We start from the raw sequence: 27967 nt of genomic DNA on the forward strand, positions 1-27967 counted from the left end.
ATTAAGAATTGTTTATTTTCATGTGTGTAAGGATATAATACCATGTGACAGAATGATTACGATTAGAAGGACCATATGCTATCAATTATTCTGTCTCATTATGATTCATTTTTTTAAAGAGCAATAAATAATGGCCCACCTATAAAACCATCAAATAATGGTCATGATTTTAATTACTGGTCACAGATAAATAAATAGTGATCCAACATGAAAATATCACCTAATACATGTATAACATCAAAAGTTGATGCACATTTACAGGTGAAACAAGTCACACAATTTTGGTGGAAATTAGTGGTTGAGGCCTAACAAACTACAACTTGTTTAACAAAAGTGAAATTTCCCATTTTTATATAAATTGGTTCATAAAAACATACAATTTAAAGAATGTAGTTCCCAGCTGTAATAATAAGACATGAGGTAATCCGTGTTCATGTACTATAAGTACCCCCTCCACTGATCTTCTCATCCCTATCTTCTCAAAATCTTCCCTCATTCTGGCAAACCTAGCAGGTACAGAACTATCCTTCTCATATAATGGCTCCTTCGTACCAAATGTGTAGTTTGTTAGTGGATATCTATAAAAGATAAGTGATTTATCAATGATCTCTGTTTTCTACTTTGACAGTTGTAATAACAAAACAAATAGTCTGTTTTTAGGTTTCAAATCATTATCAATAAATGCAGGGGTCAATCTAGAGAGAGAAATGAGCAAAAACTTCGTTTGTTTTGACATGGAGAAATTTTTGTAAAAGAATACAGACAAAAATGTCAATATTATTATTTTCCAAACAGAATTCACTAAAACTTCTCCTTTAACCCTCTTGCTGCCAAGCGGACATATATGTCCTTTTTTTTTAATGAAGAGTAGCTTGTATCTTTTAATCTCCTTCTACCTATGTTATCAATAATGTGTAATAAATTGAACATATGAATAATGAAATGTATAACGTACATAAATAAGATGACGTAATTTCATTAATGACATCATGAATGCTGACATTACAAAGAAATGCAGAAGTGCTGACACTGTCTAAATTAAAACTTGACAATGTCCGACTTTGATGACTATGATAAAAAATGAACTGTTTTGACTTTAGTTTTAAAAAAAGGTAGTGTGGTTTATGATGTTGATGAGTCAGACAATAAGACCGGAGTCACTTGCCCTTGGCTTGAAAGGTTTGAGCACCTGTTAGTAAGCCCCTTTCTAAGGCCGACAGGCATGACAGAAAAGATAACCCATAATGAAAAGTAGATTGAGCTATCCAACATGCCAGCAATGAGAGGAAATTAACATATTCCAGAATATGTGTAATATGGATTCAGAAGCCATTCTACCTAGAAGAACATGATCCTGACTTTAGGGTCAAACTCATTTTATTTCAGGTGAAAGGTATATTCATTTAACAAGGCACTGTGAGCTTACGAGAAATGAACCTCTATTTGTCAATGAAGAAACATTTCATAATGTTGATTTATAAATAAAGGGATAAATAAAAACAAATTAAGGCAAATCTCTTTTTCTTTTCAAAGCTTATAACCAAGATATCAAGTGCAGCAATGATTATTGGATTAACAACATTTCATAAAGATATAGTAATTGATCTAAGAAACACAGATAATATTTTCTTTTTAAAATACAAATTGCAAAATAAGTGGATTTTCGTCAGGCATACGGATACCACTTACTATGACATGGCGGTTTATTGTATTTTTTTTTTTAAAAAAGGTTATATGTTTTTCGTAGTAACAAAGCACATGTATGATAGCTGTCAATCAGTGGAATATTTTCTTTCTAAATTGTTAGGGGAGTGAAGCAAAGAGATAGCTCAAGTCCTACTTTATTTAGTTGCCATATCAACAATTTTCACAGAATTTTTGATAGACAATATTGTTGAGTAGGGTCAGTTTTGCAGATGGTTTAATCCTACATGCTGAATCTGATGCTGGTTTCAAAGCTGCTTTAAATAATTTAGTTATTTTAAGAATAACTAATTGACAATAGTGAAGGAATACAATTTGCATGAGAACAACACTGATAGCAATTGAGCAATTGTACATCAAAAAAGAGATTGAACCATCTAAACATGGGTTGAAAGAAATCTCTTGCAAATAACATGTATTTGATACTAAGACCTACAATGCATATAAATTAACAACAGTGATATTTGGTACATGGGTGAATATTTATAAATTTTTAAAGCAAAAAGTAGAGTTATTCAGCATGTAACAAATAATGATATACTTCAACTGCTCAATTCCACACAAAAAAAAATTACAACTGTGTGTGTCTGAAGAACCCCATGAGACAATGACTATGCAGTTAGACTGAATTAGGCAGAATACCACTGGACTCATTTATTAAAAACTATATTTTAATGTACTTTTCTAGAATTAAATATCAAAACATAAATCCATTAAGGATGCTATTATTGTCGGAACAGGGTCTTAAGATAATGACAAACATTATTGTTATAGTAAAATATTCCAGAAAACTAAGATTTGATCAGTGATAATGAAAGATCAATATGAAAATTATAATGATTGATAAGTTAAGAAATCTTGGTAATATATAAAAATCATTTCAGAAAAGTAATATAATTAAAGTGCTGTTAGCACTGGGGGTTTTTGATTCTTGTAAAAATTGAAGCATGAACAAAATTTGAAAGATCACATGATGAAAAATATAATTGTAATCATACATTTGCATTCCCCATATCATATAGAACTGTTTTTCCCTAATATGTAGAAACTGAATGTCAGACTCTACTACTGATTTCTGAAGTAAAAACTGCAATCAATATTTAAACAGTATCCAACTTCACACACATTTACAAATTTTTTTCTGTTTTACCTTTTTCCAATTTTTTTAAACCTGTCCAAAGTTAATTTGCAATCCCATTCGAAAGTAGTTCAACATAATATTATCCTAAACTGTAATTATACTAAAATGGAACTAATTTCAGCATAAGAAAATAATTTCCTTGACCAATATAAGATTTTCAAAACCAGACACTTAAAAATTTGAATTTTCCGCCAATTTTCCTTGGTTAAAATAACTACTCTTCACTTCCTGTTTATTACTCATAAAATATTGATGATATGATGGAGATTTTGACTGATAATTGTAATAAATCGACCATGTTTAGTATATTTAATGCTTCTTGACAAATAACTGCAAGAACTTCAATCCCTAAATGTAATATATTACTGCAAATCCAAAAAGGAGTCCCTTAAATCTTCAGTTCAATGTTGAAGACTAGATCTTGATCTTATTTGCAGAAATAATAGAATATTATTGTGCTGAATAATTGCCAGAAACATATTTACAGGTTATATAAGATGTCTTGAATGATATTAATAGAATGACATTTGGACTATATTTTTGTGCAGTGTTCAGAAACAGTAGGGAAGTACCAGGCATAAACCAGCGCATAAGGTACATTTGTATTTTGATAAATCAAAAACCCAAAAATTATTACTAGAGGAATATTTGAAGACGGTAAAAAATCCACTGATCGTCAGCTCATTATTTCCTATCAGGAACTCAAAATCAAACTAGGGAAACATAAAATGTTCCTAAAAAATAAAGATCTTGTAAAGCCTTTCAATCAAAAGGACAAATACCAAACAGGGAAAACAGACATACACAACAAAGAACTAAATAACTAAAATAACATATACAAAGTCACAAAAATAAATGAGCAACACGGACTCCACTAAAAACTGGACGGACCAGTTGTACCGATAGGGTAAGTGTCCTCTGCTTTCCTAGAAACACTTGCCAAACTGCTCATAAAAAATTAAATCCTGGGTAGACAAAAGAGAAAAGTAAAACTATGACACATTGAACAAATCAGTTTCCATGGTGCAGATGGATACGCCATAATGATCCAGGAGTTCATCATGACAACCATAAAATTTCTGTAGTGATCATATAGCAACATAACCCTATTTCAGAAGCCTAATTGTAGGAAGTCTAGTACAATACAAAAAGTCTGTGTAGTAATGGCAAGCTCTGGCATCACACATCATTATTTGATATGAAAACTCCACATGCAGGTGCTGAAGGGATATTGCCACAGATGAAATGAAAGTTGACAATACAGAAAGAAAAGTAATCATGTTTGTCGTATAGTTTGGTCAATAGTTTTCCTTGACAAATTTACGATCTAAGTGTAGGTCTATAAAACCTTTGAAGATACCTTACATAAAATATCCCTTCTTTTAACCAACCTGACTTTCCATACAAGTTGAAAAAAATCTGTATCTAGAGGCATGTATCTTGACCTGGTAGAAATGTGAAAAAGAGGTCCACATTCTCCAATGTAGACAAGTATTGTATCTCAGTTGCATTTTATTAAATTGAAGTATTTTGGTTTTATGTACATTGTATTGTCTTGTATTGGCTTAACACATTACAGTTTATTTCATCTAATAAAAATTTGATATTAACTAGCTAACTGTTGCTAAATATCCTATTTATATTTACTTTCCTAAAGCAACAGTTAGCTATTAAGTATTAAATTTCTATTGGATGAAACAGACAGTTTTAACATCATTGGGAATTTTTCTGACCCTTCTATAAGTTTACGTTATCATCCCTGTATCAATTTGATCCGATGGAGCAGTGTATTGAATAGAGTCGTCTTATTCTGAGATGATGTATATATATAGGTAGATAGATTAAAAATTAATAAAACAAGCAGAAAAAACACAATCATCAAAGAGAAATAGCATTAAATGAATGGGAACTTAAAGACAAAATGTCCAGTTTTTTTTTTTTTCCAATTTAATTCTGGTATGAATACATCAAAGCAGTAAAATAAGACACCGTCTACTTCCAGTTGTATTTTTCATCACCTACTTACTGCTAGAAATATTTCCAAGTTTTAAGTTTTTAATGTCTATAACACAGGTGTGGTCAATGTTTAATATCGAAATTTTGTAGAACTTGCATTATATTTTTTTCAGTTTTAAGGAAAAATACACACCGAATAACATTTGAAGCAATAGTAGTTACAGAAATAGGGACAAATTTACATCTTGTTAACATTATTTGATATAAATCCAATAAAGGGTGAGTGCACGTTGTTTTTCAATTTATCACATTTGATTGTCGTTGCACTTGTTCCGAAGAAAATAGCAGAAATATGTGCAACGTCAAACAATTGTGGTGTACTTGATGTATTTAAAAATTTGAATCTGGCAGAAAGAGTTAATTAATGTCTAAATTTTATGTAGTAGGTGATCAAAATACATGTATGCTTAGGCCAAAAAAAAAAAATGTCTGTTTCAGCTTTCCCGACCATCCCTAATACATTTTTTCTCCAAAATCGGTAATTTCCGCCAATTTTCGGCATAATAAGGATCATTTCCGGTAAAACCAATATACGTTTAAAACCAGGTCACGATAGCATTTGAATAGGAGACTAATTTATATCATGTAAATCAAGCGTATTACTGATGATGAGCACAATGGAAACCACGAGTATCGTGGCACTAAAATATAATAAATGCTGTCACCAAGAAAGCAAATCTCTCGTGTCAGCGCTTCCAAATAGACTGATTGTACTTACGGAGCTTTTTGAGCTCTATCACGAAGAAGTTGACAGAAAAACATTTACAATAAAGTTCTTTCAACATTCTCTAAGATTTAAAGTGATTGTACATGAAATGATTAGTTTTTTCTTGTGCAGGTTCAATTACAACTTAAACAGATCATATTCAAGAGCCTTTTATCCCCAGTCTTTGTCAAGTGTCAGACATAGTTTTTAACAACTGAACATTAAAAGCCTTAAGGAGGTTTGAATTTTGAAGTCCAAAACACAAAACCAGACAAAATTATTAGACATAGAAGACACATTGAACAACACTATGAAGATACACATATTACAATCAGCAACATGAACTTGCATTAGTTCTAGAGTGAACTCAGCTGCTTTAGACAGGGTAGCGGTTTCTGCTTGTTGCCACTTATTTTACAGTACCAGACATACATGTACATTTGTACATCTATAACATACAGGTCAGACATTTTTCATACTCAAGGTTTAATAAAACAAATGAATGAAACATTTTGATAACACTTTATTCATATAAATATGCACTTTTCACTTTGTCTTTCAAAAATTTCATCAATGAACAGAGAAATTTGTAACTTTTTAAAATATATTTGCAGGTAACATTTTAAAATACGCTGTACTTATATTATGTTTAAAATTCCGACAAAAAATAAGTGTATTGTAATAAAAGACATGATTAATAGGTGTGTATGTTAAAAATTAAACTTTCTACTTAAAACCATATACTTTCATGACTTAAACATGATGCTATTTTACAAATACAGGCTCAACTTTAGTCGAGAAAAAATAAAATTAAAATGCCTACCTATCTACCCTATTTTTGGGAGGAATGTAACCCTAAACAGACATTTTTTTTGGCTTTATTTCTTCAAATAATGTCTCCATGCCACATGTAATTAAAGACTTGTCCCTGGAGTGATTGGTGGTGCCTTAAATGTATTATATCACCTCATGGGGGGTGGGGGAGTGATTTAAAAGAAAATGGCAAAAAGCTGACTTTTCGACCCATCATAAGTTTTAAGAACAAAAATTGGACAACTGCCATCATTTTGCAATTGATCCTTTTTTTAGTATTTTTAAACTTAGTTTATTTATTTATTTATTTTTTTTTTGGCAAAAGTGTTTATCATACAGCTCAATGTTTGCATCTGTCCTCTGTTCGCTTTCTCTAAAGAATGCAAGATTTACACTGAATGATATCCTTTTAATGTCATGTACGAGTAATCAAGGGAACCAAGGTTATAGCGGTAATCAAAAGAATGTAATCCAGGGACAAAGACCAGACATGGAAAGCAGACATACACAACAAAGAACATAAAGTAACTAAAATCATACATACAAAGTAACAAAAGTAAATGAGCAACTCGGACTCCACTAAAAACTGGGAGCATGGACCAGGTGCACCAGTAGGGTAAGCGTCCTCTGCTTTTCTAGAAACACCCGCCGAGTTGCTCACAAAAAGTCAAGTCCGGGATAGACAAACGAGGGAAGGAAAACTATGACCCATTGAATAAATCAGTTTTCATGGTGCTGATGGATACACCATAATTAATGATCCTGGAGTAGGCATGTGGTGGTGTTGATGACCTTAATCTGATACCAACAAAACCTATTCCAGAGGCTAATTGTAAAACGTCTAAGTACAAACATCAGATCTAAAATAATGGCTCAGCAAATGTCATGACTATCTCAACTGCATAGCCAGAAAAGTAGTGACTAGTGTATGAATTACATGTTTACTTTTCGATTAGAATTAAGAACGATGTGCACGTTGCACAACAATAATATTCTTACAAGTTAATCATTCTGTCAAGTGTTATGAGTGGGTTTGCATTGGCATATTTAGAAAATGAAGGTGAATTTCCCTGTTTCGGCCAACCATGAGGAACGCCATGAGATCTTCCATGAGCCGCCATTGCTTTCCTTTGTGTGTCTGGTACCCATTCACTAAATGAAGGCAAAACAGTTATAAAGTTTTGAAGAAACCAGAATAATTTTATTTACGGTCTCTTGTGCGTTTATTTTCACTACCTTTATAATATCAGGATTAAGATATTTATTGATATTTACTTTTTTTGCCGAAGAACCAGTATTTTAGTTAAACAACTTAGTTTCTTTTGATTTTTAAAATTTAGGGAAACTAGTTACCAACATCATGTCAGATCCAGACGCATGGACCGATATCCAGGCTATTAAAAGCCGTCAAAGCAATCTTCGGGCAAAAATGCTCCAAAGAAGAAAGGAAAGAGAAGGAATTGCTGCAGAAATAACCAAATCAACTGGTTCACCATCAACAGCTTCAAGTTCTGATGGTGATTTTATTTCGTGTGCACCACATTTTTGTAGTATTATATTAGAGAAATTATTCAGGATTTTAGTTTTCTGAGTTACAAAATTGACAAATTGATAATGAAAAAGTTATGATGAAAATACTAATGTATGAAGGGTGTGTTCTCAAAGCACTAAAATATAAAGAAAATGTCAAAATTTACCTTTAAAAATTGATAATTACTTACTATTTAACAGTAATTGCCACAGGGAAAATTAATGAAATTGGCCAACTTCTAACTTAGACTAATTATTATGTAATAACAAATATATCATTAAACAATAAAATGATGATTAAATGAATATACCTATGTATTGAGATTGAATTATCAGAATTTTCATTTTCCTAAACTATACCCAGTAAGATATTAATCATGTCTTTTGTTTGTTTAACCATATGAATTTACTACCAATTAAAAGATTAATGTAACACCGTTAAAAATAGCCTTTGCCTTTCAGCAGATTTTTCTCTTTCGTTTGATATTATTTTGTATTTGATTCATATTATTTTTCACAAACATTCAATGACAAATCATACATAACGAATTTCTTAAAAAGTGAATTTTTGCTTATTTGTCTAAAAAATCTAATTTTGAAATGGAAAATATTTATATTCCTATTATTTTTTTTTAAATAAAAATATATATTGCCATTCTCCAATCTTTTATATTTAATTTGGGATATCACCCATCAAAATCCATCCAATGGTTTTTACAAACCCATAGCAACAGAAAAATTTGAGAAAATAGTAAGTATTGGCTAATAAAGAGCCAAATAGCAACAGCTGTGTTCTACATTTATACAGAGATTATTACAAGTGACTTTTCCCTCTGATATTCACTCCCTAAGTACATGTAAAACTTGGTTGGAAACCATCATGAACATTTTTCCTCAACTTTCATGCTGTTTTCCCATCCATCCAAATAAACCTGCCCCAATTTAATTTGACTGCAAGAGTAATCAAGGGAACCAAGGTTATAGCAGTAATCAAAAGAATGTAATCCAGGTACAAAGACTTAAACCAGCAATTGTACAGGAGTTTTTTTATGCCCTGCAACTAAAAATTAGGAGCATATTGTTTTACTCTTGTTCTTCCGCCTTCTGTCCATCCTTCTCACGTTTTTGCAAGATACATTATGGGTGAAAAAAACCTCAATTCAAGATTATTATCAGAAAACTATAGCATTAAAACCTATGATTTTTCAAATCTTTATACTTCTGTTCCCCATACTCAGTTAAAATTTGGACTCAGAAATATTATACATCGTTGTTACTCAAAAAAGATGGTACACCTAGACACAAATATAGTTCTTGGTAGAGATTCCTCATACTTTGTAAATATAAGGAAAATAGGAAGGATGTACATGTCAAAGAGACAACTCCACAGGGATGAAAATATCAGCCAAAGGCCACCCATTGGTCTTCAATGAAAGAAGAGGAAATTCTCATACCACAGGGCAGGTATTCAAATTCAAATTCAAATTCCAAATCATCTTCCAAATATACCAGAGAAAATATTTTTAAAATACTGGAATTTTTTATCAACAACATATTTGTCCAGTGTGGTGGACACGTTTTTCAACAAAATGGTAACATTCCAATGGGAACTAATTGTGCTCCTCTGCTTGCTGGACTATTCCCTCAATCTCATCAGGCTGACTTAATAGCTGATCTGATCCAGAAGAAGGAACATTGTTTAGCTAGAACCTTTAATCTCAGTTTCGGCTATATAGATGACATATTATCATTAAACAATCCTACTTTCGGGGATTTGATACATCGCATCTACCCCAAAGAACTTGACATAAAGAATACTACAGACACTGTGAAGTCAGCCTCATATCTTGACCTGCACTTAGAAATCGATGATAAAGGAAAACTATTGACTAAACTTCGTGACAAACACGATGACTTTTCATTTCATATTGTCAACTTTCCTTTCATCTGTGGCAACATCCCTTTAGCAAATGCCATCTTGCAACTCAAAAGTTATGCCTGAGCTTGCCGTAACTACCCAGACTTTTTGTATCACTCTGGACTTCTTAAATTTAGGCTTTTGGAACAGGATTATGTTGCTATAAGATGAAGTAATCACTACAGAAGTTTTATGGTTGTCATCATGAACTCATGGATAGTTACGGTCTATGCATCCACACCATGAAAACTGATTTGTTTAATTTTGTCACAGTTTTACTTTCCTTCTTCGTCTACCCCAGACTTGACTTTTTGTGAGCTACTTGGTAGGTGTTTATAGAAAAGCAGAAGACGCTGTCTCTACCAGTGCACCTGGTCCATGCTCCGAGTTTTTAATGGAGTCTGAGTTGCTCATTTACTTTTGTAACTTTGTATGTATTATTTTGGTTATTTAATGTTCTGTGTTGTGTTTGTCTGTTTTCCTTTTCTAGTCTTTGTCCCTGGACTACATTCTTTTTATTTCCGCTAGAATTGTGGTTCTCTTGATTACTCTTGCACCAATTAAATTGAAATTTTCAGAAAATGTACACACCTGTATCCATAGTGGGAAGCTCCCTGTATTTTTTTTTTTTTTAATTCCAATATTTCGCTTTCCAGTTTATATTGTAATTTATTAATAAAAATAGTTGGTGTTTTCCAGTTTTCACTCAGTAACTCAAAAACAAAAGTTTCTAATTTTGATAAGACTGAAACTAAAATGTCTATAAATCTTTTGTAGACACAAAGCCAAAAATTGAGAACAACAGCCCAGTGAAGTCATCTCCTGTTAATACCTCAGAATCATTAAAGCCTAAGGTAGCGGATCCTTCACTGATAGACTCAGTCATAGAGAAGAAAGTTATGATGGTGCTATGTGATATAGACCTTGACATACCATGCAGCTCCAGTGTGGTTAGAGAACATTCATCAAACATACTGAAACAAAATATCAAACTTGGGGTCATAGAAGAACTCCTCAAGAAATTTGCTGGACAACAATTAATGAAGTACATACTATTTTTGCCTAACCATTTAAAACTAATTGATATAATGTAAATTGAATTGCTTTCATGTGGCATTCATTTTTATGCAGAAACATTCAAACTAATTGTATTCATATCTCTTCTGAGTGGAAAATAAAAACATTAGTAAATTATAAAAGAAAACAGCTTACTCATAAATTTTCAAAAGTCTACTTACAGAAGTAGAATAACTGCACAGAGTAATTAATTATTGTTAATGACTATGTTGTTTACTTCAGTATCACTGTTAAAGAAGACTCAGAAGATGGAGAAAGTAGAATTACTGTCAACAGTCTTGATATCTCTAAGGTTTGTTGATTGACCAGGATAAATACACCTGACTATATCTATTAATATGTGTAGCAATAACTTTAAGGATAAATGTATCCTCCTGTTCAATGGTTAATAGTGTTTCTATGGAATTAAACCATGATGGATGGGTTCATCAACCATCACTTCTGTCAGTTTCATTGTGGAGGCCCATAACTTCCCTCGCAAACAAAACCTCTTAATCTCTCGACACTAAAGGATACTTAATCAATGCAACAGCATTAACTGGTTGTTGTAAAATATAACTACACTATGTGCGAGATTTTGATTTTACCAATATTTTCTATATGCTGTTTATATATGCAACTGCAACGCTGCAGAACCGTGTGTGTCCAAACTGACTGCATCATTATCACTTTATATCACATATGCAAATTCTGTGAATTTTCTTTAAAAAGACCAAGCATAAATTGGTCTTGTACAGCCATCAGTTTAGTCATTAAGAGTAATCAAGGGAACCAAGGTTATAGCGGTAATCAAAAGAATGTAATCCAGGGACAAAGACCAGACATGGAAAACAGACATACACAACAAAGAACATAAAGTAACTAAAATCATACATACAAAGTAACAAAAGCAAATGAGCAACTCAGACTCCACTAAAAACTGGGAACGTGAACATTTTGGTCTGATGAGACAATTATCTCTTGAAAAAGTAATTTAGAATATCTTAATGTTTATATTAGCTAAATCCAGCTCAAATACATCTTGTGTATTAATACCAAACTGGTGAAAAATATCTGATAAGACTTTAAATTTGAAAGTCAGCAAACATAAGATATCAAATTGCTGCATGCAGATGAACTGACATGAATGATAAGGTTAAAGCAATTAATAGCCAGCCTTCTGATTGGTCAGTTTTAAATACTAGCAAAGCATAACCAAATCTCATGCCAATCAATTAAGGAACATGAACCAGCATTCTGCATCCAGAGGGATCCCTGCTTGTCCATGTCCTGAATGTAAATATCCCCAAAATACACCAATCAGGTACAAAATAGTAAGAATACTCAGATGTGTATTAATAATCTGTTTTTGCTACCAAAAACCCCACAAAACTGTCAGGATCAATACCTTCAACTGTATCTATAATGTGTTATTCCATGGATGTATTTATCTAGGTAAATACTTCCATGATTATTCACATGAAAAAAAAAATGAATTGAACCAAACAGTAATTTTGGAACTTTTCTGACAAGGCCAAAACAATGTCTTAACAAACTGATGTTGTTTATATCCAGTACTAATTACTTACATGTATAAAATACAGCTCACTACTGAGTTAATACATGTATAAAATACAGCTCACTACTGAGTTAATACATGTATAAATACAGCTCACTACTGAGTTAATACATGTATAAAATACAGCTGACTACTGAGTTAATACATGTATAAAATGCAGCTGTCTATTAAGTTAATACAATGGATTTAATATTACAGCTGTCTACTGAGTTAATGCCATTGATTTATTATAACTGTTGTCTACTGAGTTAATAAATGTATAAAATACAGCTGTCTACTAGGTAATACAATGGTTTTATTATTACAGTTATCTGCCATATCACACGAAGGTGATACAAAAGATTCCAAGAAGAGAAAAAATGAAGAGTAAGTTAGAAACCAATTCAAAAATTCTCCATTAAAATGGAGTCCCTTCTTTTACTTTATTCCTTTGAGATCATGTAAAATGTGAATGGTGAGCATTTCAATAAAAAAAAGATATGATATTAAACATTTATTGATATGGTAGTTTTATTTGTTGAAAAAGTAGTTTCATTATAACATACATTTGTTGATAAGATAGTTTAGGTAAATACTTCTATTCCCAATACTCAGTTAAAATCTCACCTCAAAAACATTATATATCGTTGTTACTCCAAACAAGACAGTAAACCTAGATAAAATATGAAATTCTTGGTAGAGATTCCTCATACTTAGTAAAAAAATAATTCTAAATCATCTTCCAAATATACTGAAGAAAATGTTTTCAAAATGCTTGAATTTTTATCAACAACATATTTGTCCAGTGTGGTTGGGCGCTTTTTTCAACAAACAGTAACATTCCATTCGGAACAAATTGAGCTCCTCTGCTTGTTGACCTATTCCTTCACTCTTATGAGGCTGACGTTATAGCTGATCTGATCCAAAAGAAGGAACATCATTTAGCTGGAACCTTTAATCTCGGTTTTCGCTATATAGATGACATATTATCGTTAAACAATCCTAGTTTTGGGGATTAGTTACATCACATCTACCCCAAAGAACTTGAGATAAAGGATGCTATAGACATTGTGAAGTCAGCCTCATATCTTGACCTACACTTAGAGATGGATGGTAAAGGAAAACTATTGACCAAACGTTACGACAAACGTGATGACTTTTCATTCTGTATTGTCGACGTTCTTTTCATCTTAGGCAACATCCCATCAGCACCTGCGTATGGAGTGTTCATATCTCAACTCATATGTTATGCCAGACAGGTGTTTTTAGAGAGTAGAGAACACTCACCCTACCTGTGCACCTGGTCCATGCTCCAAGTTTCTAGTGGAATCTGAGTTGCTCATTTACTTTTGTTACTTTGTACATATTATTTTGGTTATTTAATGTTACTTGTTGTGTATGTCTGTTTTCCATGTCTGGTCTTTGTGCCTGGATTACATTGTTTTGATTTCTGCTAGAATCTAGGTAAGGTTCCCTTGATTACTCTTTTATCATAACCAATATTTAGATGATAAGGTAGTTTCATGATGACAAACATTTTTTGATAAGGTAGTTTCATTATATCAAACAATTGTTGATAAGGTAGTTTCATGATTACAAACATTTATTGATAGGGTAGTTTCGTTATAACAAACATTTGTTGATAGGGTAGTTTCATGATAGCAAATATTTGTTGATAAGATAGTTTTGTTAGAACAAACATTTTTGATAGGATAGTTTTGTTATAACACATTTGTTGATAATATAGTTTCATGATGACAGACATGTGTTTATGTGGTAGTTTCATCATAACAAACATTTGTTGATAAGGTAGTTTCATGTAGTGATAATGTAGTGGTCTTGACAATTTTTTTACATAGATGGGAACAGAGATAACCAATCAAAGAAAACTAACCAACAAAAATACATGTATACAATATGATACCTTCCTTGGTGGTTCTTTTCTTTGATGTGTCAGTTCAAACCATGTTGTGTGTAGTTATTGTTTAGGGTATAGTGACATTTCACATATTTTTATAGAAGCTCCAGTAATACAGAGGAACCAGCAACAAAGAAGGTTAAAGACGACAGTATTGAGGTAGAACATAGTTTTATAGAAATATGTTATATCATTTAAAAACAAATATAATAAAAGTAGAGAGTATTTATGTTTAATTTAATCTTCAATGGAACAGATACACGAAAGCATAACCAAGTCAATGTCCTGTTGCAACTTACTTCAGGTCAGTGTTACACAACATGAAAAATATGGGTAAAACATAAACTATAAAACATACAAGTGCATGTATATATAATATTAGTTATAGAATGATTCTGCTGGTAACATTAATTTTAATTTCTTTAATGGAAGCAAATAGTTGTAATATCAAACTGTAAATAAATAATTTCTTCCTTTTTACCATTTATAGTACATGTATTTTAATGTTCACTGCTGAATGAAAGACCAGTCTTGAAAGCTAAGAAAGTAACCTTTTTTCATTTAAAAGTTATAGACAGGTTTTTCAAAGTAATATTATATGTAGTATAAATATGTATATTATACAGTTCTTGTTCAACAGAAATTTGAGTGTGAGTGTGTGTGTATAAGAAAATATATCCATTTACAAGAGGGGACTTATTTTAACTTTGTTTCTTCTCAGAGTCTTTTATCTATGGAAACAGCAAAAGAAAAAGAGAACAAGAGAGTAAATGAAGAAATCTTAGAACTTTTAACAAAACCCACAGCAAAAGTAAGTTGTTGTTGGTAGTAAACCCACAGCAAAAGTAAATCGTTGTTGGTAGTAAATCCACAGGAAAAGTAAGTCGTTGCTGGTAGTGAATTCACAGAAAAAGTAAATCGTTGTTGGTAGTAAATCCACAGGAAAAGTAAGTCGTTGCTGGTAGTAAATTCACAGAAAAAGTAAATCGTTGTTGGTAGTAAATTCACAGCAAAAGTAAATCGTTGTTGGTAGTAAACCCACAGCAAAAGTAAATCATTGTTGGTAGTAAACCCACAGCAAAAGTAAATCGTTGTTGGTAGTAAATCCACAGAAAAAGTAAATCGTTGCTGGTACAGCAACAGTAAGTCGTGGTTTGTAGTAAATCCACAGAAAAAGTAAATCGTTGTTGGTAGTAAATCCACAGCAAAAGTAAGTCGTTGTTGGTAGTAAACCCACAGCAAAAGTAAATCGTTGTTGGTAGTAAACCCACAGCAAAAGTAAATCGTTGTTGGTAGTAAATCCACAGAAAAAGTAAGTCGTTGTTGGTAGTAAATCCACAGAAAAATTAAGTCGTTGCTGGTAGTAAATCCACAGCAAAAGTAAATCGTTGCTGGTAGTAAATCCACAGCAAAAGTAAGTCGTTGTTGGTAGTAAATTTACAGCAAAAGTAAATCATTGTTGGTAGTAAACCCACAAGAAAAGTAAATCGTTGTTGGTAGTAAATCCACAGAAAAAGTAAATCGTTGCTGGTACAGCAACAGTAAGTCGTTGTTGGTAGTAAATCCACAGAAAAAGTAAATTGTTGTTGGTAGTAAATCCACAGCAAAAGTAAGTCGTTGTTGGTAGTAAACCCACAGCAAAAGTAAATCGTTGTTGGTAGTAAATCCACAGGAAAAGTAAATCGTTGTTGGTAGTAAATCTACAGGAAAAGTAAATCGTTGTTGGTAGTAAACCCACAGGAAAAGTAAATCGTTGTTGGTAGTAAATCCACAGAAAAAGTAAATTGTTGTTGGTAGTAAATCCACAGGAAAAGTAAGTCGTTGCTGGTAGTAAATTCACAGAAAAAGTAAATCGTTGTTGGTAGTAAATTCACAGCAAAAGTAAATCGTTGTTGGTAGTAAACCCACAGCAAAAGTAAATCATTGTTGGTAGTAAACCCACAGCAAAAGTAAATCGTTGTTGGTAGTAAATCCACAGAAAAAGTAAATCGTTGCTGGTACAGCAACAGTAAGTCGTGGTTTGTAGTAAATCCACAGAAAAAGTAAATCGTTGTTGGTAGTAAATCCACAGCAAAAGTAAGTCGTTGTTGGTAGTAAACCCACAGCAAAAGTAAATCGTTGTTGGTAGTAAACCCACAGCAAAAGTAAATCGTTGTTGGTAGTAAATCCACAGAAAAAGTAAGTCGTTGTTGGTAGTAAATCCACAGAAAAATTAAGTCGTTGCTGGTAGTAAATCCACAGCAAAAGTAAATCGTTGCTGGTAGTAAATCCACAGCAAAAGTAAGTCGTTGTTGGTAGTAAATTTACAGCAAAAGTAAATCATTGTTGGTAGTAAACCCACAAGAAAAGTAAATCGTTGTTGGTATTAAATCCACAGAAAAAGTAAATCGTTGCTGGTACAGCAACAGTAAGTCGTTGTTGGTAGTAAATCCACAGAAAAAGTAAATTGTTGTTGGTAGTAAATCCACAGCAAAAGTAAGTCGTTGTTGGTAGTAAACCCACAGCAAAAGTAAATCGTTGTTGGTAGTAAATCCACAGGAAAAGTAAATCGTTGTTGGTAGTAAATCTACAGGAAAAGTAAATCGTTGTTGGTAGTAAACCCACAGGAAAAGTAAATCGTTGTTGGTAGTAAATCCACAGAAAAAGTAAATTGTTGTTGGTAGTAAATCCACAGCAAAAGTAAGTCGTTGTTGGTAGTAAACCCACAGCAAAAGTAAATCGTTGTTGGTAGTAAACCCACAGCAAAAGTAAATCGTTGTTGGTAGTAAATCCACAGCAAAAGTAAATCCACAGGAAAAGTAAATCGTTGTTGGTAGTAAACCCACAGCAAAAGTAAATCGTTGTTGGTAGTAAATCCACAGCAAAAGTAAATCATTGTTGGTAGTAAACCCACAGCAAAAGTAAGAAATTGTGAATTGTGGAAAGGAAATTCACAGGAAAAGTAAGTCGTTGTTATAAGTAAATCCATAGCAAAAGTAAGAAATTGTGAATTGTGGGAAGGAAATTCACAGCAAAAGTAAGTTATTGTGGGAAATATACCCACAGCAAAAGTAAAAACATTGTGGATTGTGGGAAGTAAATCCCCAACATAAGTAAGTAATTATAAAAAGTAAATCCATGTAAGCTTTTGTGAAAATTTTAACAGACAGCAAAAGTAAATTATTGTGAGAAGTTTTACCCATTGCAAAAATACATTGTAAAATGACTTGAGTGAGAACTTCATAATAATTATATAGAATTTACCAAAGCCAAAGAACTCAGTGCTCTGTAGATATTGTTTCCCACATTTAGATGTAAACACCATGCTCCAATAGTTTGTTGAGTATTCCCCTATCTCATGTGAACTTGTAGTGCCAACTGGTACTATTGAGAATGTAATTGTCTTCCATTTTTTGCAGATTTGATTTAAGGCAGTACAATGATATTATATTTCATTCTTCAAATTTACATTTTATTTTTATAGGAACAAATTTTAGTTCAAAGGTTTAAATCTCAGGGAGGTAAGTTTATGGTCTTAGCACATTTGGATACCCTTTCTGTACTTTTTAACAATACACTATACCAAAATACATATTCTCTGTGTTTTTAAAGTTTTTTTTCTTGTTCTGTATCTCTCATCACCATAAAGGACATTACTTAATGTAATCAGAGACTAACCTGGCTATAAAGGACATTACTTAATGTAATCAGAGACTAACCTGGCTATAAAGGACATTACTTAATGTAAACAGAGACTAACCTGGCTATAAAGGACATTACTTAATGTAATCAGAGACTAACCTGGCCATAAAGGACATTACTTAAGGTATTCAGAGACTAACCTGTCCATAAAGGACATTACTTAATGTATTCAGACTAACCTGGCAATAAAGGACATTATTTAAATGAAAAAAAAGTTCTAAAATGTGTAAAAAAAAAATACATTGATCACTTTGTACAACATCAATACATGAAACACTTTGTATATAATCCTTGTCAATGTCCATGGTAACATAAATTTGTTTATTAATCTGTAGGAGCCCAGTTAAAGGAGTTTTGTCAATATGGTACACGAGAAGAATGTGCTAAGGAACAGACAGAGCCATGTAAACGTCTACATTTTAGAAAGATTATAAACAAACATACAGATGGTATATAACCTTACAGTTCTCAAATTAAGATGAAGGTGTTCCAATGTAATGTAATCTTGTGTTGTCTATTATTGCTTCTTTTTACATTCCCACAAACTGGCTCATTCTCTACATATTTCTGGTATCAAGGAGTCGCAAATTTTATTATTATCCTCAATAACACTTAATGAAAATACATTGATTATCAAATATATCAAATGCTGAAAACAAAATCAGGCATCATATAAAATTATCTGAGTTGATGATGAAACACTATAAATAACAAAATAAGACTGAGACAGATGATATACTTATGTTGGTCAGTGATAAGGGATAGCAAAAAAATGTTACATGTCAGAAATTTTATTCTGCTAGTGTTTGTATCAAAGAGTTTAAGATTTTCTAGAATTTAATTGCAGTAAATGTATGAATTTTTCAGGTCGCTAAATTTTACAGATTTTTTCATGTAAACATATTTTATGGTATCAATTTTCGCAGTTACAAAAAATTATATTAGCGCGATACCGTGTTGAAAACTATTATCAAAGATACTTTTTTCACGTTTTTCTGTCCACCTCAAAATCGCCATTTATACGTTTAAAGTACCCATCCACTAAGACTAATTATTTTATCGTTAATGACACTTCTTCCTTTGAAACTTTTCAGAATCACTTGGTGATTGTTCATTCTTAAACACATGCTTCCACATGGATACTTGCAAGGTATTTAATTAATTGTTAGTTTTAACTCATTGAGTACAGTTGATTGGAGAACAAGTTTTAGCATTTCTTTTCTTTGGAAATCACTTGACTAATTCTTATGTCTTAGCTTCCTATAACATAAAGTTGTATTTTTAAATGAATTGCTAGACATGTCAGGAGATACTTCAGTGTATAGGTATTTAATTGCTGTAAATGCCAGTATGTAAGTTGGATGTGTATTGTATAACTTAGAGAAGAGAGGTGGGGTTTTCTTCAGAATTAAGATCTTATGTTAAACCTATATGACAAGTGTAATATAGTTTGCTATAAATAGATTTCAGGACGTAATTCTGTGATCGTTTGAAACACATGAATATTTGTTTCATTATTCTAGCTAGAGATAATAGATATAAAGATCCATCTCAAGTACTTGAATATTTTACACTTTTAATAAAATGTTTTCAGTATGTACATTATGAGATAGAGTACCCAGCAGAGAACAGATTAAAGAAAGATTTATCTATAGCTAAGAAGTTAGATACTGTAGGATCTGATGTACAAATGTTTCATCCTCAGGTCAGATTGTAAGGCTATCATAGCAAGTATAATTAAACTAAAATTTTTATTGAACTAAAATTTCCAAAAAATAAGTAATACTTGTAGAGATTATGTAACATGTCTTGAATATCTTTGAGGATCAATCTATAAATACTAAGATATAAATAAAAATGGTAGATTTTATTAAAATTATTGGTCAGCCTTCAAAGATTTATGTTCCACTGTTTAGTTTAAGTATTAATAAATGCAATTTAATGTCATAGATATTTAACCGCTACAAGTATAATGTTCAAAGAGCAAAAATTCCCTCTCTCATCTTTGATAAATCAATTTTATATTTTGAGATAAGTTTACAGACAATATTAAGTAAAAATTTAAGCTCCTCTTCATCAGTGAAGAATGGGAAATTAATGTCACAATTAGGCTGTAACAAAGTGATCCTTCTACAACATAAAATGGGCATTGCAGTAAGAAACGTTTTTCATCTTTGACCATTGAGTCTCTACAGAGTTTGCAGTAATGTCTTTACTTGTATATATTTATAGTGGATTCAGTGTGATCTTCGCCACTTTGACATGACAGTGTTGGGTAAATGTGCTGTAATAATGGCCGACCCTCCATGGGATATTCACATGGAACTTCCGTATGGTACAATGCAGGATGATGAGATGAGAAAGCTTGATGTACCGTCACTACAAGATGATGGTTATATATTTTTATGGGTCACAGGAAGGTAAATTATATTTATTTCAAATGAATTCGTCCATTTTTATATGTAATATTTGTCAACTTCTTTTCCTGAATCATGAATAATATAAATAGTTGCATCAGAATAAGAGTAAGGCACGCAGAATAGGAGTAAGGCACGCAGAATAGGAGTAAGGCACGCAGAATAAGAGTAAGGCACGCAGAATAGGAGTAAGGCACGCAGAATAAGAGTAAGGCACGCAGAATAAGGGTAAGGCACGCAGAATAGGAGTAAGGCACGCAGAATAGGAGTAAGGCACGCAGAATAAGGGTAAGGCACGGTTTTGTTCTTCACTTACTTTATAATGTTAAACACATTATTTCTGAGCAACAGGAATAAAATTTTTAAACTAGAAGAGTGAGTAGTATTTTTTACTTAATCATTGTATGATTGTACACTGAAAAATCCATGACTGAATGACTCAAATAATCCTAGTGTGTTTTATGTTGTATAGCAGTAATTTAATTAGTGGAATCTGAAATGCCATTTAAAAGTAAAACATGTAAAAGAAAACATACTGAGTGATTATAAAACATTCCATATTGCAGGGCTATGGAACTGGGTAGAGAATGTCTTGATCTCTGGGGGTAAGTCCATAAGATCCATAAGTCAAGGCACATATTTGTCTTTGTTTCAATACAAGGTGCAAAAATTATTGAATATAAAGAGCAAAAAATGGTATATTTTTTAGTTGTAGGATCAAGATTCAAAGTTAAGGATATTTATAGATACCAAGTAATGAATATAAGATTGCTGTCTTTAATTCAACATCCAGCATGAAGGACAACATGTTTTTCTCCAGATCGCAGCATAATGATTGATATGAAAAGTCTTTGACTTAAACACAGGCAAAATTATTTCTCCCAAACTAAGCAAATAAACTATATAACAGAGTTCACATGAAATTCTGGTGAATCGAGCCTTCATGTGATATTCACGTGAATTGTTTACATACAGTTCGTGTAAGTGAATTTCATGTGAAAATCATGTGAATTTCATATGAAGCGCAATTAACATCAGTTCCATGTGAAAGATATCTCCCTGTGTAGCAAATAGGATAATTATTACAAGTCTTTGTCCTGTTTCAGTTGATTCCAATCTGATAATATTCTTACCTATTTGTGTAATCATAGTTTTCTAAATGTTTGTTGAGAATCACATGGATTTTTGAACAATTCTTAGACCTAAGTATTTCTTATTTTCATGGTGCCCAGACCAGAATTTTTTTTTTCTAGTGAAATTTGACTGTTGAACTAAATAAGTCACTAGATAAGCTTCCTCTGAAAATGTAAGCCTACTGCAAATGTTAAGATTAAATCCAGGTGAGACTTAAAATGAATCAGCTTGTATATGAACAAGGCTTTGGAAAATTTGACAGACCATGTCAGTCATTTTATCAAATTTCAGCAGATGTTTGTGACAGTCCTTTACATGCTCAGATTGAGAATAAAACTTTTTTTGTAGTTATTTAAAGATAAATATTGGACTTTGTGTTATTTCATCACATACTATGTCTGTTACAAAATATCTGATCGTGTGAACGCATTTGGTTTCAACCAGACATGGACATTCTAACATGTAAATAAAACATCATATCTCAGACTTTTTCATCACATAAGCAAACAGCCAAGACTTTCCAAGTAATGAGAAAATGTTAAGTAAATGATAAGTAAAAGAAAATCGTGAGTACATTTTGTATATAAATTTGTTGACTTCTGTGTTAAAAGGATTCAATCGATAAATTAAAAATTACAAACTGCAACTGATTCATAGTTTCAACACCACGTGTTACCACTGAAAGATTGGTGGGAAAATGATGGATTTGTAAATCTTTTTTTTTATAAATCAAGTAATAAATGTAGAAAAATTCTCTGACTGTACTTTATGAGTGTTGACAATATTTGATGTCCAATGACCATTTTCCAGTATCGGACATCAAAAATTGTCGTTGGTCATTTGCAAAATTTGTCACCCATTGACTGGCATTTGTGCCCGTTTCTAGAATTTGGTTTATGACGAACCTCCCTTAATTTATATACTAGATAAGTTACCAATAATAGAATAGTATAAGTTACATTGATAGTTATACAAGATACCTGTAACATGGCAGTTGCATTTAAACAGTCAATCAGATAATGAAGGATGTTTTCATACTTTTTTTGGTTAATTATTGCTGAAAGGTATAAGAGAATAGATGAAGTGATTTGGGTAAAGACCAACCAGTTACAGAGGATTATCAGAACAGGAAGAACTGGGCATTGGTTGAACCATGGCAAAGAACATTGTCTTGTAAGTAAACCATGGCAAAGAACATTGTTTTGTAAGTAAACCATGGCAATGAATATTGTCTTGTAAGTAAACCATGGCAAAGAATTGTGTCTTGTAAAAAAAACAAGGTAAAGAACATTGTCTTGCAAGTAAACCATGGCAAAGAACGTTATCTTGTAAGTAAACCATGGCAAAGAATATTGTCTTGTAAATAAACCCTGACAAAGAACATTATCTTGTAAGTAAATATTGGCAAAGAATATTGTCTTGTAAGTAAACCCTGGCAAGAACATTATCTTGTAACTAAGACCAGGCAAAGGACTTTGTCTTGTTAGTAAATCATGGCAAAGAATGTTATCTTGTAAGTAAACCATGGCAAAGAACATTGTCTTATAAGTAATCTCTGGCAAAAAACATTGTCTTGAAAGTAAATCATGGCAAAGAACATGGTCTTGTAAGTAAACCGTGGAAGTCATGGCAAAGAACATTAGCTTGTAAGAAACCCTGGAAATCATGGCAAAGAATATTATCTTGTAAGTAAATAATGGCAAAAAAATGTCTTGTAAGTAAACCATGGCAAAAAACATTGTCTTGAAAGTAAATCATGGCAAAGAACATGGTCTTGTAAGTAAACCCTGGAAGTCATGGCAAAGAACATGGTCTTGTAAGTAAACCCTGGAAGTCATGGCAAAGAACATTAACTTGTAAGAAACCCTGGAAATCATGACAAAGAATATTATCTTGTAAGTAAATCATGGCAAAAAAATGTATGTGAACCATGGCAAAGAACATTGTCTTGTAAGTAAACCCTGGCAAAGAATATTGTCTTGTAAGTAAATCATGGCAAAAATTTTCTTTTAATTAAACCATGGCAAAGGACATCGTCTTGTTAGTAACATTTTGCAAGTGGTTGGAATTCAATCTCACATTACAATAAATATCCACTGTGGACCTTAGACATTTCTTATTCTAGATAACATAGCTGAAATGTGAATTGTCATTTACTACTTTTTAAAATTTTTTATATGTAGAACAAATTACAGTGAAACTTGTATAAACTGAAATCTTAAAAAACCAGAAATTTATCTTAAAAAGATATTATCTGAAGTCTGTTCATATCAGTTTCAGTGTGCTATAATTTCAGAGACTATTGTGCTGTTTTTATCATTGCAACAATGCAAAGGACTTATAATTACAATAATTTAAAATTGCATTATGGAATTTCTGATATAACTAATGTTGGAGTTTACTCAAAATGCCTGAAAATTAAAATCACAATATTTTTAACCTTTTTCGTTTATGACTACCTTCATTAACAAATATGCTTCAGTCCACATGTTTGATTTAGAGAGGTTTCACTGTACATGTACTTCTGTGTGAAGAATGAAACAACAGTATCTCCCCCACTTCTGTGTGAAGTATGACACAACAGTATCTCCCCACTTCTGTGTGAAGTATGACCCAACAGTATCCCCCCTCAAAAAGTTAGGTCACTCTTATGTAACCTTAATTTTCCCTGGTAGACATATCATCAGTCACAATCAGACAAAGTATATAAGTCACAATTTTCCATTTTTCCAAAAAATTGCTTTATATCCTTTTGGCTGTCAATATTTTAGTGTCTTCCAATGTAAGAACTAGTTTTTCGATATTAAATATATATTAACTATTTGTTATCTGCTTTCTAAGAATGAGTGATCATTGTGATGACTTTGTAAGAATGAATGGTCATTGTGATGACTTTGTAAGAATGAATGGTCATTGTGATGACTTTGTAAGAATGAATGGTCATTGTGATGACTTATTATGTTTTGATCAGGTTGGTGCTAAAGGGAACCCTAAAGGAATGAATATAGGTCTGGATTGTGATGTCATTGTAGCTGAGGTAAATATATTATTATACCCCCTGCTTTTGGGGGAGGTAAATATTAGTCATCATGTCCGTCTGTCCATCCTCCTTTTACATTACATGTTTCTCAGCAATTACTTGTCACAGCATCTTATTATTTTGACTGAAAATTTGTAAAGACATGCCTAATTATGAGAAAACTCCTTATTTAACAACCAAAGTTTATATTTTGATCATATGGTTACTGTAGTTGGGAATGGAGTTTATCCTTTAGAAAGCTTTGCTCAGTTCAAGATAGAAATTAAAATAGGTTTGGATTGTGATGTCATTGTAGCTGAGGTAACATAGGACTAGGAATGAATATAGATCTGTATGTTGATAGTAGCAGTGCAAACATATTCTTATAGACACAGTTCATAATGACTCAATGAAACTCTTGTTTACATTACAAAATGCATTTATTTTAGCAAATACTATTATTCTAAGAAAAAAATGGTATAAACATGGTTATATTATTAACATGCAATCTTAACAATATTTATGTAAATAATATTTGTAGTGATGAAAGTTAAATTAGATTTTTGTAACTTAACAATCATAGGTGCGAGCCACAAGTCATAAGCCTGATGAAATTTATGGTATTATAGAAAGACTTTCACCAGGTACTAGAAAAGTAGAACTGTTTGGACGACCACACAATGTTCAGCCTAACTGGTAAGTAATGCTGTTTGGACAATCACACAATGTTCAGCCTAACTGGTAAGTAGAACTGTTCGAATGAGCATACAATGTTCATCCTAACTGGTAAGTAAAGCTGTTTGGACGACCACATAATGTTCAGCCTAACTGGTAAGTAGAGCTGTTTTGACGACCACACAATGTTCAGCCTAACTGGTAAGTAATGCTGTTTGGACAATCACACAATGTTCAGCCTAACTGGTAAGTAGAACTGTTCGAATGAGCATACAATGTTCATCCTAACTGGTAAGTAAAGCTGTTTGGACGACCACATAATGTTCAGCCTAACTGGTAAGTAGAGCTGTTTTGACGACCACACAATGTTCAGCCTAACTGGTAAGTAATGCTGTTTGGACAATCACACAATGTTCAGCCTAACTGGTAAGTAGAACTGTTCGATTGAGCATACAATGTTCATCCTAACTGGAAAGTAGAGCTGTTTGGACGACCACATAAAAATCATTTTAACTGGTAAGTAGAGCTGTTTGGACGACCACATAATATTCATCCTTACTGGTAAGTAGAGCTGTTTGGATAACCACATAATCTTCATCCTAACTGGTAAGTAGAGCTCTTTGGACGACTATATAATGTTCAGCCGGACTGGTAAGTAGAGCTGTTCGGATGACCATACTATGTTCAGCCTAACTGGTAAGTAGAACTGTTCAGATGACCTTACAAGGTTCAGCCTAACTGGTAAGTAATGCTGTTTGGAAGACCACACAATGTTCAGCCTAACAGGTAAGTAGAGCTGTTTGGACAACCACATAATAATCATCCTAACTGGTAAGCAGAGCTGTTTGGATGACCACATGATATTCATCCTTACTGGTAAGTAGAGCTGTTCGGATGACCTTACAATGTTCAGTCTAACTGATAAGTAGAACTGTTTGGACGACCACACAATGTTCAGCCTGACTGGTAAGTAGAGCTGTTCGGATGACCTTACAATGTTCAGCCTAACTGATAAGGAGAACTGTTCAGATGACCTTACAATGTTCAGCATAAATGGTAAGTAATGCTGTTTGGATGACTACACAATATTCAGCCTAAATGGTAAGTCATGCTGTTTGGATGACCATACAATGGTTTTACCATTTCAATTTTATGCAATGACAAAATAAAACAAAGTATTTGAAACTTTTCAATACTTGTTATTAACATCGAGTCTAAGTTGTGCAGAGGATGTCTTATCAATAACAAACACTTTACATTTTTGTGAGACTTCACACCATCTATAACAAACACTTTACATTTTTGTGAGACAGCACACCATCAATAACAAACACTTTACATTTTTGTGAGACAGTACACCATCAGTTACAAAAACTTTACATTTTTGTGAGACAGTACACCATCAGTCACAAACACTTCACATTTTTGTGAGACAGCACATCATCAATAACACTTTACTCTTTTGTGAGACAGTACACCATCAGTTACAAACACTTTACATTTTTGTGAGACAGTACACCATCAGTTACAAAAACTTTACATTTTTGTGAGACAGTACACCATCAGTTACAAACACTTTACATTTTTGTGAGACAGCACACTATCAATAACACTTTACACTTTTGTGAGACAGTATACCATCAGTTACAAACACTTTACATTTTTGTGAGACAGTACACCATCAGTTACAAACACTTAACATTTGTCTGAGACAGCACACCATCAATTACAAGCACTTTACATTTTTGTGAGAAAGCACACCACTTTACATTTTTGTATGTACCATTGAATATATTGTTGATGTTGTTTTGTGTTTTGCACTTATTTCAGGATTACATTAGGAAACCAGACGGAGGGAGTAAGATTGAAGGACCCAGATATTGTAGCCAGATTCAAGGAAAGATATCCTGATGGTAACTGTATGGAGCCTCCTAAATCTTGATCCTGAAACACCAGAAAGACAAAGCTCAATTTGATGTGTTAAAGTAATGGAAATTTTTGGAAAGATATATCATAAACATTGGAGTATGGACATCAAGGCCAAAAAAAATTCCTGTGTTTCTGCTAATCTTACCGAACCCTATTTTTTTTGGTGCATGCCCTAACTTTTTTTGGCAAATTTTTACAAGCATTAAAGACTGAATGTGGCTCCAACACAAACCAGTCAGAAACTTTCATAATAACAAAGTTTTGCCTACCTACTGACGTAAGTTTTTAGAGCATGTTAGCTGGAACAGATATATATTTGTATTGGCCTAAAGGGGAGGATATCATAACACATTAATTACTTCCTAGATCATGTTTTTATACTGTTTACATTTAAACAATCATCAAACATTTTTTTGTCATTAATCATGTTTGTCACATCATTCAGTTGTTTGATGTAAACATTATGGAAAGATAATTATGATAGTGTTGGTCTATTTGTTAGTTATTAAATGTCGTTTTATGATTGAATTATGAAACATGAATGATGTGACTTGTGCATAATAGTGTTTTTTTTTTATTTATGAAGTTTTTTTTGAGTCTGAAGATTAGAATGTGTGAGCAAATGATGGTAGATGTGCAACAAATAAAATTGAGTTGTCTTTGCTACATGTATTTCAATAAATTTGTCTGTCAAAATATTGGCTAAAAATGCAAAACATAGTTTCTGTGATAATGTACATGTATATGCATAA

At 32.3% G+C, this 27967-nt stretch overlaps 2 protein-coding genes across 4 annotated transcripts in view; one reads left to right on the plus strand and one right to left on the minus strand.

Moving 5' to 3' along the window:
* LOC148615512 (cleavage and polyadenylation specificity factor subunit 5-like) overlaps positions 1–7540 on the minus strand; it is a 29535-nt gene extending 21995 nt beyond the window's left edge. For both annotated transcript variants that reach the window (XM_088581779.1, XM_088581780.1), the window contains exons 1-2: positions 7380–7540; positions 378–578 (exon numbers count right to left, since the gene is read on the minus strand). In XM_088581779.1, the coding sequence (XP_088437905.1) occupies positions 378–578; positions 7380–7501 (323 nt within the window). In that variant the 5' untranslated portion in view covers positions 7502–7540. The remainder of the gene's footprint in view (positions 1–377; positions 579–7379) is intronic.
* A 98-nt stretch (positions 7541–7638) lies between these two features.
* LOC148615513 (N(6)-adenosine-methyltransferase catalytic subunit METTL3-like) lies at positions 7639–27931 on the plus strand. 2 transcript variants are annotated; one of them, XM_088581777.1, is made up of 16 exons: positions 7639–7897; positions 10606–10873; positions 11128–11197; positions 12771–12829; positions 14462–14519; positions 15082–15171; positions 17824–17860; positions 18377–18490; positions 19136–19191; positions 19636–19746; positions 20274–20461; positions 21025–21063; positions 22657–22765; positions 24564–24629; positions 25195–25307; positions 27117–27931. In XM_088581777.1, exons 1-16 carry the CDS (start codon positions 7741–7743, stop codon positions 27226–27228), a joined length of 1647 nt encoding a protein of 548 aa, XP_088437903.1. In that variant the 5' UTR covers positions 7639–7740; the 3' UTR covers positions 27229–27931. The 2 variants fall into 2 exon arrangements, with proteins under 2 accessions (XP_088437903.1, XP_088437904.1); XM_088581778.1 differs by lacking the exon at positions 7639–7897 and adding an exon at positions 8604–9374.
* The last annotated feature ends 36 nt before the right edge of the window (positions 27932–27967 follow it).

Source organism: Perna viridis, chromosome 5, assembly GCF_037379345.1.
Source record: "Perna viridis isolate PV_CMFRI_1.1 ecotype Kerala chromosome 5, ASM3737934v1, whole genome shotgun sequence".
In the NCBI taxonomy this organism is placed as follows: domain Eukaryota; kingdom Metazoa; phylum Mollusca; class Bivalvia; order Mytilida; family Mytilidae; genus Perna; species Perna viridis.